This window comes from Pecten maximus, chromosome 14 (assembly GCF_902652985.1).
Source record: "Pecten maximus chromosome 14, xPecMax1.1, whole genome shotgun sequence".
NCBI classification, from domain to species: Eukaryota; Metazoa; Mollusca; class Bivalvia; order Pectinida; family Pectinidae; genus Pecten; species Pecten maximus.
Genome location: NC_047028.1, coordinates 6482114 through 6498366, shown reverse-complemented (window position 1 = coordinate 6498366; position 16253 = coordinate 6482114). Strand labels below are relative to the sequence as shown.

Sequence of the window (16253 nt, the reverse complement as noted above, 5' to 3'; positions counted from 1 at the left end):
GTACACTCTATAGACAGATCCATAATCAAATCACAGTAACTCAGTAATGAGACCATAGCTGTGTTAATTAAACCGATAGAGCTAGTTAATAGTCTGTAATAACCCCCTAATGTCAATCTATTATAATACCCAGTGGTGTAACCTGATATATACTCCACCAATAATACTGGCCTCAATGACTGTTATTAGACTCCAGTCAGTACAGGATTCCAACTGTTATATAAAGGATTATCAAATTGATCTGTTCCTGGTATTATACACGATTTATTGGAATGTAAGATTATAGTAGACTATTTTTTCTGTACATTTGTGGCAGATTGTTGTTCAGTTTAACCTAAATTTGGTCAATAAATCGTCCTTCCGTATTCGATCTGAATGTCACTGATTTAAATTGTAGGTCTAGTTACCATACAAATGTCAACATTGGATTCCACACAGTGGATTTTTTTGTTCAGAATTATTCTCTTTATGTGAATATTTATGAGACACCGAATATAGCTATCATATGCAGTACTTAATAAAGCACGCTATGCTTTGTCTTAATTCACTGCTTCTGTTGAAACATGATTTACGTAAGTCCTTTTCTGTTAGTATAACACATAAATCATGTCCCGAGATGTACCGTACAGAATTATAATTGTTTTTATGTAACGATAGAGAACTTCAGTCGTTAAACGTTACACTACAAGTTATACATTGTTGGTGAATACGAGACGGTAGTGACACCATCAAATGGAAAGATGAATTGACAAGGGAAATAACTCTAAGTGTTAAAACCTTTTTGTTTCATTTTCTACAAGGGAGGTTAGATCTGAAACTGTTAAAACTGTGGAACTTTAACCAGTGAGCAGTGTTGTATTGTAATTTCTTTAAGTCAGCACAATATGTCTGGCACTGGTTCAATACTTATCATAGTAAGTGTAGGAAGAGATGTGCTTATCAGAAATATACACATCTCTATATAGAAATAGAAAATAAAAATCTACAGAAAATATTCACTCCAGTTTTTACTGAGGATGTCCCTGGGTGATGTATTGGTCCATATAATAGCTTTCAGCTCCGGTCTACGTTATAATTAAACACTACTGGTTATTCCTATTAATCACGAAGTCTCGGACACGCAAGGCTATACAAGTTCCAGTCTTTGTAATATGTTTGGAACCCAATCCCGCCCATCCATTATCAGTCCTGCTGTATATAGATCTAGGTGTGTTGTTATCAAATGAACGTGTCCAAGATTTAATATATTCTAGGGTCTATGGTTAAATACTTAATGAAGGCATATTTGACCAAAAGCAATCACTGCATTTACATTTATATTAATCCAACTTTTATCACAATTTGTAGTGACTCTATATCCCAGGGATGGAAGTTGATATTTTTTATTTGTTTGTTTTGTTTTGTTTAGATATACATGTATTATGTAGATCAATATCTACATTTTCCAGAAGTTTTCATGAAACAATACAACTTTTTTGTGAGGAACTGTATTAAGTAATTTTGATATTTGTCACGTAAAGATTGTTGCTTATTATTTAAGCAAATTTTGTTGGCAGTGTTAAACATTACTGGACATAGGTGAGGTAAATATCAGCTCCCTGTCAGAGTTTTATAACACAGTATTGTACTTAGACAGGTCCTGTTGTGACGGAATGTACTGCTTCCAGGAATCATGATAACTGTCAGCATTTCTTGAAAATGTATTTGTCGTAATTAAGTAAAACTTGTTAATGTAAGCCATGACACTTGCTGACATTATGTTTATGTAACATTTCACAGAAAGTCACCTGTGTTATAATCTAATATTTAAATTAGTGAACTTTGACCATTTACAGGTAAAAATGTATATAAATATTTACTATGTATATTGTGTGTACACTATAAATGATTCAACACAGATGTAGATTATGTAAATCCTCCCCTTTTTGTTGGTCTACTTGTAAACGGGCTGTACTTGGATACTCTAGCAAAGAAAATTTGATTGACTGTTAAGATGAGATCTATAATCACCTTCTTACTCTATAGGTCTGTAATGGATCATGTGACATTTAAAGTATGCTTATTAACTTTCTGATAAGGTTTGCTCCTTAAAAACACATTTTGAAGTCCTGAGAGTGTGTTAATGTTACTTTGTATCAATTTGATTTTGTAATAAGATTGTTTGATGTATTTTCTTTCTGTGAACATCCATTTGATCTGGTGTTGTTTAGAACTAAATGACTCAAATTGTCAATGGGCGTAAAAATACAATACAAAACAATATTTTACAGAAACGTTGACATTTAACCATAGGTTATGAGGTGGATCAGTGATTTTATGATCCATTACCAAACTATTAATAACCCTAACTGTTGAATAATAAGGAACTACCATATGTTTAAAAAGATTTTAGTCAACAGACTGAAAATTGAACAAAAATTTGATAATGTCAGATTCTTATCAGTTTTGTTTTGAACGGTTCTGAGAAGTATTACAGAACACATTTCTGTTATTGTGATGAAATTAATGTAGAATATGATGACAATGGTAAACTTGATTTAAGCAGGGGAACTTAAAAAGGAATGGCTCTTTGGTTTTCAAACCATGCAAGCATGTCATCACCATGGCAATGGGAGACAGCTCGCTCCATTGCTACATGCTCAGATCTCTCAAAACTGAGCTTGGAAACAGGGTGCTCTATAGGTTAAAACTGCTGAGGTATGGCCAGTCAACATCTACCACTGATTCTCATTAGAAAACACATGTCTTCCTCTGGTTTTGTGCGTGTTAACATGATCTGTAATAAAGTTTCTATTGCTAGTAGCTGTGGGTACTACAGATTTATGATTTTTAAACACATATGGCTGATATTGTGTTCCGGACATTTGGGAATTACTCTGGCATCAAATACATTGTAGATTTGGGGAGTCATTGCAGTTGGGGCATAAAATTGTCTAGACCTGTTTACTTGGTACAAGTTGTGAGAAATCAGAAAAAAATGCTTATTGTTTTTGTCTTGGCTACAGCAAGACCTATATAATTAGGAAAGTCTGTTAGTGTGCTTGTAAATATAATTAGGAAGTCTACATGTGCTTGAAATAGTTATGATTATAGGAATAACTACATTAAGGAACAATGCTTTATTAACAACAATGATAGAACATTATATTATAACCTTCCTATTAAAACAATCTACTGTTAAATATATACGAAGAAGGAGAATCAGAGTAACGATATACTACAATACTACAACATGGATGGAGGCAAATGCTTAGTTATATCCAGATCAGTTTGTAGGAAATCGTTTGTGAAAATCAGGTCCCAGTTTCATCAACATTCCTTAACTGAAGGAAAATTCCTTATTTTTTTGTAATGTTTCATAGGAAAAGCATTACAGAACTAGAACTTAAAACCTGATGATGCTTTCCTGTGAAAACTTAAGATTAAGGAATACCTTTGTGTTAATTGGGGAATATTGATGATAGAAGCCAGGGCTGGATTCCTGTGATACAATGTATACTGCTTGTTTGGGTTATTCCAGGAGTCTGTATGTACCAATACTCACTTAAAAATGATCTATTCTAAGGATTGTAAATCTTTAAAAAGGCTTCATTTTAAAGATTCCATTGTATTACATGCAGAGTGTAAGAATAAGAAAGAAAAAAGCCAATATTATTACAGTAAACACTTTTACCAGAATCACATTTAAAACATTTATATATAATTAGATTTTGTTAATATACCTATAGTAGCATATTGTTGATGCCTCTGTAGTTAATTGCAGTCATTGGAGTCAGATTCAGATGAACTCTACAAAGTAGGACCCAGTACAGACAGTGGTTAGATACACTTGTCCAGGAGGATCTTATTCTGGTTGTATAAAGCTGAGGAGGTCAAGTGGAGTAGGTTTTCACTCAATTTAGTGACACCCCACACTTGGTGGGAAAAAATACACAGATGTTATGTTTTTGTATACATGAATTAGTTTCCCAAGCAAAAACTGTTGTAAAAAAGTATTTTAAAATGCTGATAGTTTCGTTTCTGGAAGTCTGGCAAAGTTGCGATTTGACGTTTTGATGTAGTGTAACAAGTTTAACTTTTGCCACTTTTTAGTACCGTACTTGCTGGAAATTTCATAATTTTAATTCCTGAAAGTTTTAGAACTTGGCTCTTTGCATTTTGATCAAAAACTCTTTTGGGGAATTCTACTCCAGACAAGTCTGTGAGTTTCATTGTAGACAACGGTCACTCTAGTGAATTGAGTCATAACCAGAGACATACATTCAAACATGGAAAACTCAAGGGAATTCTGGGTAATGGAAAGTACGTCAGACCATTCCTAACTGACCTTGGTTACATCTTACTGGTCCTATGACAATAACACCATTTTGGTTTTTCTGGGCATCATTGTCATTACAATATTTATCTCAAATGTTCCGAGCTAAAGTGTATGCGACCTTTATTATGGTCGACGGCAGAACTTGATATTTTTATGTACTCGAATAGAAGTTTTATCAGGCATGTTACTCAAAGTATCATTACATACATCAAAGTTACAAAGCATTAACGTAGAACAATACAAACAGACGATATTCTGATGGGATTTACGATTTCTTCCTACAGTGCAAAGTGGCCGTAATATTGAGACATAGGTCGGATTGAATCGAACATGAATTGTCAGAACAAGAATTAAACAATAAATAACTTGACAATCAGATATTGGTGTGTAGCTAGTTTTGTATTGGAGGACAAGAATGTACCACACTAATAGAATTAATGGTCGATATTGATTCAGGGTGCCTGACACACGTAGACAGCCATTGTTTAGAAAACACATAACTTGTGTAATCTGTGACGGGAGTGATAACATTATGTCATTATGGGGTGTTATCTGGCTGTTTGAAGGGCTGATGAACCGTTATTGGGGACTAACACAGCTGGAATCCTTACGTGGATCTCTGAATCCTTAGGGATCAGCCCCTCTTTCTGTCTGGATCAATATGTATTAATTTATAAGGCACAGCATATTTTGGAGGGAGGATTAATAACTTTAAGGAGCTTTGGTGTAATATTTTTATGTGTAGGGGATTACAGTGATAGTTAGGCTATAAGGAAGCACATATATGTATAGGATGCCTATAGTAATAATAAGGCTTCATTACCAGACATGGGCTTATTTTACAGCCTCATTACCAGATATGGTCTTATTTTACAGCCTCATTACCAGACATGGGCTTATTTTACAGCCTCATTACCAGACATGGGCTTATTTTACAGCCTCATTACCAGACATGGGCTTATTTTACAGCCTCATTACCAGACATGAGCTTATTTTATAGCCTCATTACCAGACATGGGCTTATTTTACAGCCTCATTACCAGACATGGGCTTATTTTACAGCCGCATTACCAGACATGGGCTTATTTTACAGCCTCATTACCAGACATGGGCTTATTTTACAGCCTCATTACCAGACATGGGCTTATTTTATAGCTTCATTGCCAGACATGGGCTTATTTTACAGCCTCATTACCAGACATGGGCTTATTTTACAGCCGCATTACCAGACATGGGCTTATTTTACAGCCTCATTACCAGACATGGGCTTATTTTACAGCCTCATTACCAGACATGGGCTTATTTTATAGCTTCATTGCCAGACATGGGCTTATTTTACAGCCTCATTACCAGACATGGGCTCAGTAAACCTTCATGGGCTCAGACATGAACTCATAATTTATTCATTAATATGACGTTTATTTATTAATACAATGTGCAACAAAAACGATGTTGTTTAACTGATTCAGTGTGCATTTATCACATCTCTACTGACTGTAGTTGATACTAATATTGTAGATTGTTAAACAATATTGATAACAAGAATCAAAGAATGTTTTGAACTCTTAAGATTTTGTGATGTTTCATTTAATATTTCTTTATTTTGATAAATGCTCCTCTGAAGACAAAAAGATCTACTGGGCATTTCTGAATAAAAATCTATTTCATACTCAAAATATACCTTTCAAACTTGCTGTGTTTTGAGACTGAAACTGTGAAGTTGTACACTACGTAGAGAAAGATTACTATGTGTTTTGCCTGCTGTGGTAGAGATACATGTTGTGGTGACAGATATATGGTAACATACAAAAAAACACTGTTTAGGTGACGGTCTCTCCAAATATTTCCCAGGCACTTTTCCCCATAAATGTAAGTTAATATTTATAAGGATATGAGGGGCCTACCACAATAAATCTATTACAACAGAAAGTTAAGTGTTTGGTGTATGTTCCTTAACTTGTTCAGGCAATTAAAAGGCAATGAGTTAGGGACAGTGTTTAATTTTGGTTTTCAGTTTAACTTTCCAGGAGAATGAATTATCCAGTCTGTTTTCAGTGATTGTCCTGTCTACTGGCCCCACATTACTCAAACAGTTAATGTAAAATCCTGTTGGGAACTGCAAATTGAATTGGTCCCTCCAGTAGAACCTTGTGCTTATTATCAGACAGAAATATGGGGGAGGGAGGAAAGGAGACGGGAGGGAGGAGGGAGTAGAGGAGATGGGGAGGGAGGAAGGAGGAAAGGAGAGGGTGAGGGAGGAAAGGAGAGGGGGAGGGAGGAAAGGAGATGGGAGGGAGGAGGGAGTAGAGGAGATGGGGAGGGAGGAAAGGAGATGGGAGGGAGGAGGGAGTAGAGGAGATGGGGAGGGAGGAGGGAGGAAAGGAGATGGGGAGGGAGGAAAGGAAAGGGGGAGGGAGTAGAGGAGATGGGGAGGGAGGAGGGAGTAGAGGAGATGGGGAGGGAGGAGGGAGGGGCATGCAGGAAGGGGGGAGCTAGTTTGAAAGTTTCTAATCACATCTTAAATAAGCTATGGTATATCTGTTTGATGTTTGGCTGTATAGTCTTAGAAGTCTAGGATCACTTAACTTTTTATAGCAGCCATCAACCTCGTTAAGGAACTAATCAACGACAAGTTCTAGTAATAAATTAAATAATTCTTAATTAATGGTAAGTTATTCTTAATTCAAATTTTAGTAACAGCAACGAGTGATTCAGTGATCCAGAGTTGATTGATGTATCTGGAATTATATTAACGAAAAAGGAAATTATAATCCAAGAGTGAAAATTATGATCTCTGATATATTTGTTAGATTGGTGAATGTTTCAGAGTTTATGGAAAACACATCAATTATTTAAATTAGACCTACTAGAACAAGTTATCTTAATAAAATAGTATTCTGTGTGAAATTTGAGTTAACTTGGAATAAAACATTGCTTCAGTTGGAAATTATGGTTGAATGGTATATTGTAAACTTTTTAAAAATACCTAGATTTTAGTGCCAGGTTATATATAGGCTTAATAGGAGATAAATGTATCAAATTCTTAACTTACTTCCAAGTATTCCATTGATGTTTGGAGAACTAAAAGGAAGATAAAACATAACAAAGTTAACTAGACTAATTGACATGCATATTGCAGTAGAACATGTACATATGAAATTTCCAAACTGTCACTTTGTGCAGCAGGTCTATAAATACATCAGCAATCTGTCTGACACATGTATTAGAACCTTAACCCATTATACAAGTGTTTCTGTTCCTTACATGTAGTAACCATCCCAAACATTTGATAGTTTTAAATCTCATTTCTTTGATACATTTGACTGAATGATCTATCTATGTTTGAGGGTGTTTTTGTTGTCGTGGTTTTTTTTGTGTTTTAATAAGCTGTTATACTATTATTTGTTTAAAATCAAGTAATGTTTTGTAATCTTTACAAGTATTGTGATATTGGAACTGAAGATTATTTACCGTAAATTTCACTGAAACAAAGGCTTGGTGTTAAAAGTTTTGACATATACATCCAGATAATTATGACAGTTTACTGATATCAGGCAAATGGGACTTTCTACTGAATTGAGTCTCACTAGGCGACATTTTGTGAGATTTGTCAAACAGTTATATAACAGCACAGTAGGAAACAAAGTGTTTTGTTGTGCACTCCAACATCAGTATGGATCAGAATATTCCAGAGGAAAATGGTACAGAGTTTTGTCTTTGGTTTATTCCTGTACATGTGATTGAGATTGTTTCTGAAATACTTTCGTTACATTTATTGGGCTGAGTTTTTATATAGATAGATATAGTCAGGGAAACAAGGTGAATGTTTATACATGTATTTTACATTTCTTGTCGGCAGATGATCAACAAATGATGACTTATATTTATATAGATGTTGCCTACCAGCTATTAATTCATATCTTTTTGTTGTTTCAGTTACTTTCCGAGATTGTGGAATTGGAGGAGAATGCAGGTGATGACAACAATGCAAATGTGAAAAACAACAAAAATGAAAAGGAAAGACGACCATGTCACAAATCCACATCGTCTGCTGAACGTTACCATAGCAACAAAAGTCCGGTTCCATCCCGTACCTTCAACCGTAGTCACAGTCTTCCGACAGGAACACTGTCCTACGGGGGATCTCGGATTGTTTATAAAGATGGCCATTTTGTAATTGAGACTGGTTATGATGGGACGGAGGATGTTCCCATTCTAAACGGATCGTATAATGGATCACATGACCATGACAATATCCAGTCTCCGATGGACAGAAATGACCAACAGAACACAGTTGATAATAACCTGCACATGAAACATCTCAAACGTATTTCATATTCTGATCCACATTTGTGTGATGACGACGATGATTACGACGATGATTCTGAGGATGTGAACAATGAGGATGTTGATGTGTTTCTCAGAAATGATGGAAATGTTACTGTGATTGACACCGAGGATGACGATCAGGAACACGACACAACTGTGTCGGAACAAGTTGTTCAAAAGCGGAATAAACCTGAAAATGGTAGTAGACTTCCTCGACCACTGTCAGTGGATGAAAATCAGCTGACGTCTATGCAAGACACTGATCCAAACTCCACAATGAGGAAACTTAGAAAATCTTTACGGGACGCAAAAGCCCGGCGAAGTAAGAGTTTCCGTGAAATGTCTGATCAAATTGATGGAAAAAGCAAATTGAAACGAAATTCAAGTTTCAAGGAAGCAACAGAGAAAGGAGCATTAGAGATGAAGTCGCGGTCCAGTAGTACAGGGGAGGAGGATGGGGATAGTCTGAGCAGGTCGGGTAGTATTGGCAGTATTGAACTACGTCCAAAAAGTCCCGGATTTTTACAGAGGCTTATATTCAAACGGAAATCTTTTAATGAAAAGAATCTCAAAGGTGAGCAATCCTCTAAGGAATCGTTTATGAAGAAAATGTCCCTAAAAGGTTTGTTTACAGGTAAAAAGGAAAAGGGAGAGTTAAGTCCTGCAAAGACTAACTCTGATGAACCCCCAACTCCTCCAATAGCTGCTTTTCAAGGTGATCTGGATATCCATGCAGTGAGTGAATCTGCTCCAAATTCTCCATTCTCAAGTTTGAAATTTCGTCGGAGACATACATCTGCGGACCTTTTTGTGCAGAATACCAGTAATAGTGCTAACAATTTGAATTTGAGACGGACTAGTGACAGTATACCTTCGCGCAGATCTGTTTTACAATCCTCACGAACAATAGATGATCCTGCTAATGTTAAAGCTCTGCTAGGGTTAGATAATCATCCAAAACGCCCAATCAGTCCAAAACCACCCTTAATGTCCATCACACGGAGAAACTCAAATCTGAGTCTTCCAAGTTCACCTCTTAAGGAGAGTCCTTTTGAATTAACTATGGATAATTCACCCAACAAAATGGACACCGATTCTATTTCGACATGTTCCTCACTGACCAGTTCTAATGTAGACAGTGCTTCGCTGATAAGTGCTGCCAGTACAGTGTGTGAAACTGACGGACCAAAGTCCTCGGTCACGACGCCAGGATCTAGTAGTCAGGACCTGGAAAAATTCTCGGCTCTTGGTCAGGGTGAAATGACATCGAGTAACAGCAACGACAGTGGAATACAGCGTGATGTCAGCGTACATTCCAGCAGCGAGTCAATCAAGGTAAGTGTTTACGAAGTGGTACTTCTGCATATATATATACATGTACATTACAGCAGCGAGTCAATCAAGGTAAGTGTTTACGAAGTGGTACTTTTGCATATATATATACATGTACATTACAGCAGCGAGTCAATCAAGGTAAGTGTTTACGAAGTGGTACTTCTGCATATATATATACATCTACATTACAGAGTCAATAAGTGTTGATGAAGTGGTACACTAGTGTATGTTGCAGCAGTGAGTCAAGAAGGGTAACTGTTACAAAGTGGTGTTTCAGCATACACTTCAGCACTGACTCAATAGTGTTGATAAAGCGGTACATTAGTGTAGGCAGCAACATGGTAAAGGTAACTGTTACAAAGTGATATTTCAGCATACATTCCAGCAGTGATGGAGTTGTTAAAGCTAGGTGTGTGGCTGTAAAAATAGAGGACACATTTAGGTGTAATGCATTTTCTTTCTATTCAGTCTGGTGGTTGTTTTGGATTTGATTGGGTCATTCAAATCATTTATATAGTCATACAGGATTTACTGATAATTTTTACCTTGCCTGTGATACAGGTAATGCTTCATGTATCCTAAGAGTCAAATCTGATCTTAGGACTCCCAGAGGGTCTACTGGATGGCCAATTTGCAATACCTGACCAAGAATTGGAATATCATACTTCCAGATATGATTGCGATTGACAAAAGAGATACAAATGATAAAAAATGAATTTCCATTGAATCTCAATTAGAACAAATGTAACCGATAATGAGGAGATGTTTTCTCAATTTAGGACAAAAATCTGTAATGATGGTGATTGTTTTGTACTGTATACAACTTAGGCAGGCCTATACCATATAATGTACCATACTTATCTTGTATGGTATTGAGTCTATCAATGTCTTTTGGTGTTTGACAGAAATGCTTATAACTATTTCTCATTTTCCTGTACTATAATAGAGTATACTGGTAAATTGTTTCTCATCAGTAAAGTTTCACAAAGAAATGTATATTGTGTGTCGTTTGGAAATGTCACATATTTTAACTATGGTATTTAGAAATATGATGACATCATCATATTAACTTTTGTAAAAAAATCAGATTTTGTGGATCATCCATATGTTGTTACCTCCACATCTGGCCCCGGTGTCATCAACGTAACTTAAGGATATCCTGTAACTTCAAAATTTCCATAGGAAAGCATTATTAATTTAAGGGTAAAATCTCAGATAAAGAACTCTCCTTAGATTCTGTAATGATTTCCTATGGAACATTTAAGTTTAGGGATTTCCTTAAGTTAGGGCACGTTGATAAAACTGGGGCCACATGTGGAGGTGACAACATATGGATGATCCACAAAATCTTATTTTTTTACGAAAGTTAATTGCTGGGTACCTATGAAAATCCTTCACTTGTTTTCAACCAAATGGATTCATAATGACTCTGACAGGATGTGATTGGCTTTGGAGTGGTGTTAGTTGTGAAAACACAAGCCAATGTGTTAGACAGGGTATGTATGACTGTTATAGGTGAGGCGGACACTTGGATGATGATGTAGGTGTTGCTAGATGATCATGATGGTATACCTATCATACAAAGCTTTAGAACGGTGTAGCTACAACTGTTCCGATGTATTATTAGACATCGTTTCTGTACTGGAGTGAGGGTTCTAAGTGATGAGACTACAGCCAGTTTCTAATGTGCTGTGGCAGGTATTACAACTCTCTGTAGATCTAATGTGCTGTGGCAGGTATTACAATTCTATGTAGATCATGGTTATATGCAGTGTTAATATCACACCTAGAAATTAGAAAAAAAAATTACTTTTCTCCTGATCAAAATTGAGATTAAATGCAAAGTCTAATGTAACTTCTAGCTTATAGATTCTGAATTCTGAAACAGTTATAATCAGTTTAATGTTCACAATTTGATTACCTGGTAAACCAAATCAAATTTCTACTACATAACATCATACATTGCATAGAATATTCAGCTCCAAGCAAAAAACAAGTCCCTGAAGCGATATTGAAATGAGATAATAACCTTCACACTAATTATGTGTCACCAGAGTGACAGACAATGTACAAACTGTACAGTTTAGAATTATCTTACCACCTTTCATGAAATGTCAGTTTATATTAATTTACTGCAATATTCCTATTGCTCATGTTATCTAATAGTAAATAATGAAGCTCTTGTTCATTGCTGCTATAAAGAAGATGTTTCCCTTACATATACAGATACACAACAATTATACACACACAATAAATGTAGTCATTCATCGCCTTTGTCCTCAGACACTTGTGTGTTGGCCTGACTAATTGGTTACATATGATGTGCCCTATCAAGGCTATGTGTGTTGTCTTTCTTCTGTATGGCACTTCAGTTGCTTTTTGTTCCTGATGTTTTAGCCCAAACAGCACACTTGGCTAAAAGGTTTTGTTGCTGAGTAATTTGTATTTGGGATGTATCGGGTTCAATCTTCTTACTGCACAACTTCAACATTGAAGTTAGAAAAACAATTTTGTGTAAAAATAAATTTCCCACAGAAAAACAATATCCTAACAATGTAATATCAAAGGAAAAATGCAAGTACCAGACCAGGATTCACACCCAGGACCTTCAAACTCTTAGATGGATTCTAGCTAACGGTTTATCCCAGAGGGGAGTTGATGTATACAGACTTGTAGAAGACAGATGTCTGATCCCATTCCTCACTATACTCGACCATATCAGTGTTATAGGACCATTGGTCTACTGGTCAGTCCAGTGTTATAGTGACCATTGGTCTACTGGTCAGTCCAGTGTTATAGGGACCATTGGTCTACTGGTCAGTCCAGTGTTATAGGGACCATTGGTCTACTGGTCAGTCCAGTGTTATAGGGACCATTGGTCTACTGGTCAGTCCAGTGTTATAGGGACCATTGGTCTACTGGTCAGTCCAGTGTTATAGTGACCATTGGTCTACTGGTCACTCCAGATGATGAGATTATAGCCATTCTAAATGTCCATCATTGGTCTAGTATGTGGTCAGTAAGTTGGTGAGAAGCCAGCCTTTGTTGTGTCTGTTGTAAATCTATTTGATTGGATCAGACACCCATGATAATGGATATATATACAATAGTAACTAGTGTTGGCCTATACACAGCTGTACCATGGACACATAACACCAAGTCTGTGGGTTGATAAAGAAATAATCTAACATTATCTCCCAGACATAGATTACCAGGAACTGGCTTTGGAGCTGTCCAATCCATTCATAAGTGCAAGAGTTATGTCCCTTTGTCTGTTTTGCTGATCAGTATGGCTTCTGTTTAGTGATTATCATACGAGTCAGACACTTTAAAGGTGCACCTCTCTGAATCTGTACATGCGGAAAGATGAATGTAAGGGGTTATTTAAAAAAAAGAAAAATGAATAAAATAAAATATAATAAAATTGGAAGACTGATTAATCTGAAATGGTGCCTTGACTAATTATATATACATATATAAATTCTTGATAGAGAGCTCGAGATGCAACAATGTTGACCAGTTGAAGGGAGGTAACTCCTAAAATGTTTGACATATACCACAATCTATTCCTGGGGTAGCCTATAGCTAATACTTGACCACAGCATCCTGTTAATACTATATAATGTGATGATGTGTTGGTCAGAACTTGCCCTAGGCCTAGCTATCATAGGTCGATCAGTACTGTATGACTTTGACACTGACCACAAATGTATTAGTGTTTGAAGATTAAAGGTCATATGGTGACCCTATCTACTATCTACCTAACACTATAACTACCCAACACTAACTTCCCAGTATTTACTACCTAACACTAACTACCCAGCAATAACTACCTAACACTAACTACCCAACACTAACTACCTAACACTAACTACCCAGGACTTACTACCTAACACTAACTACCCAACACTAACTACCTAACACTAACTACCTAACACTAACTACCCAGGACTTACTACCTAACACTAACTACCCAACACTAACTACCCAACACTAACTACCCAGGACTTACTACCCAACACTAACTACCCAGCAATAACTATACCTAACACTAACTACCCAGGACTTACTACCCAACACTAACTACCCAACACTAACTACCTAACACTAACTACCCAGGACTTACTACCCAACACTAACTACCCAACACTAACTACCCAACACTAACTACCTAACACTAACTACCCAACACTAACTACCCAACACTAACTATACCTAACACTAACTACCTAACACTAACTACCCAACACTAACTACCCAACACTAACTACCTAACACTAACTACCCAGGACTTACTACCTAACACTAACTACCCAGGACTTACTACCCAACACTAACTACCCAACACTAACTACCCAATACTAACTAACTACCCAACACTAACTACCTAACACTAACTACCCAGTACTTACTACCTAACACTAACTACCCAGTAATAACTATCTAACTCTAACTACCTAACACTAACACTAACACTAACTACCCAACACTAACTACCTAACACTAACACTAACTACCTAACACTGTCTGTACTTTTAGTGCACTGGAATGTTCTTCTACCTGAAGTTATATACACGTGTATTTTTTATACCTTGGGTATTTCAAGCAAGTGAACAAAAACCTAGATCAAATTTTAAGTTAAAAACCACACAGAATGTTTTATGAAATTAAGCTTGACATTAAAATTTCTAAATGAACTTTTCCAACAAAAATTGAAAAAAAAAGAACAATTATCAAATTAGTTTCTCTGAGAGCTAGCTGATTTCTTGTTTTTGCGAAACAATTTAAACAAAGTGTTCATTCTTTTAGCCTCTTAGCCACTTTAAGATTTTATAAAGAATGACAGAAGTCTGTGACATAAATTGTGCTCTGTGTTGATGGAAATCGTGCAGAGCCAGCAGTAACCTACACCTCTGGGTGGTCATATCTCATCATACCATATTAATGACTTGGAGGATACAAACCTTTTTGGGAGGCTTTCAAACATTCATTTGAAAAGACTTGTTAGTTTGAATACATGATAAAGGATGTTTTCCTTTTCTGCTGATTTGGCAGTTAATATTTCCTCAAAGTTTGTTTGATTACTATACCTTTGAAACTATACAAACCAGGCTATAGAAATGTCACTACAAGCCTATAATGTTTATGTTAATGGTATATATATTGATGGGAGAATTTAATGGTTAAGTTGACATAGACCAGTTGTCCTAGTTCTCTGATGTAAACAGAGATGTAGTGGTACAGTGGCGAGTTTAAACTGGCCCCTGGCCATAGACACCTTACTATGGTGCTGACGTACCTGTGGTCTGGACAGGTACCCTCCAGGTAGGTATTCTTCATCTCGTTAAAGGTGTCCTCAGGTGTGACATCAGTGATGATCTCTGACATCACAGTAAACAAGGGGTCCAGCCCTTGTGTGTCGTTATTTAACTCGGTATTAGCGACTGAATGGAGGGGAATTAGAGATTTAAGTGTATTAGTGTTTTTACATTATATTTAAGTCTGTAACCGGAGGAAAAGAGGAATTCATGCAACAATTTTGCTTGTTTCATACCAATCTCTCAGTGACGTATAGAGGATTTATTTCTGTTTATTTTGTATTCGAAGTTGAATGTCGGGACAACATCAACAATTGCTCTGGATCATCAAACTTGCCAATACTACAGATATACTTACGTATGAATGTGTACTACTATATGGCATAGGCCGGCTGCCATCATGTACCCTCTGTACCTCGACCATGAGCCAATAAGGCCAGGTTTGACTGTGGGATGCCAACACTATCTTCCATCATTGATAAGTTTGTAGGTGTCCTATACACGCACCATTCATTCAGAGTAAGGTATACAGAAGTTAGGATGAAAATTAATGTAATGAGGTGTCATTATAGATTAGACCTAAATATCTGGATAAAACAAATACATGTACTGCTATTCTACTGCACAAAACATATTGTATTGGGAAAAAATCAGATTGCTGATTGTGATCTTCATCTTCTAACCGATGTATTTAGATTCTTTAGATTGATTTTAAGAGATAGAGTTTAAAATTCTATTGAGCAACATCACAAGTGTCATAAAACATTATTGTTTGGCTGTGCTTCAATAAATCTAAATCTAGATACCTAAGACTGTGTACATCCATAGGCACACACAACCTTTGCGTGGTGGAATGTTGGAAAGCTAGATTATTACTTGTGACTCAATGGCTTCTACAAAGGGTTTAAAGCACTTACTATGGATGAAGTCTTTTTAAGCAATGCCATCTTTCT

The 16253-nt window shown here is 36.3% G+C and overlaps 1 protein-coding gene across 5 annotated transcripts in view; it reads left to right on the top strand.

The window, feature by feature from the left end:
- LOC117342707 overlaps positions 1 to 16253 on the top strand; it is a 145550-nt gene that overhangs the window by 80118 nt on the left and 49179 nt on the right. For all 5 annotated transcript variants that reach the window (XM_033904922.1, XM_033904921.1, XM_033904924.1 and 2 more), the window contains exon 2: positions 8255 to 9982. In XM_033904922.1, coding sequence (XP_033760813.1) covers positions 8255 to 9982 — 1728 coding nt within the window. The remainder of the gene's footprint in view (positions 1 to 8254; positions 9983 to 16253) is intronic.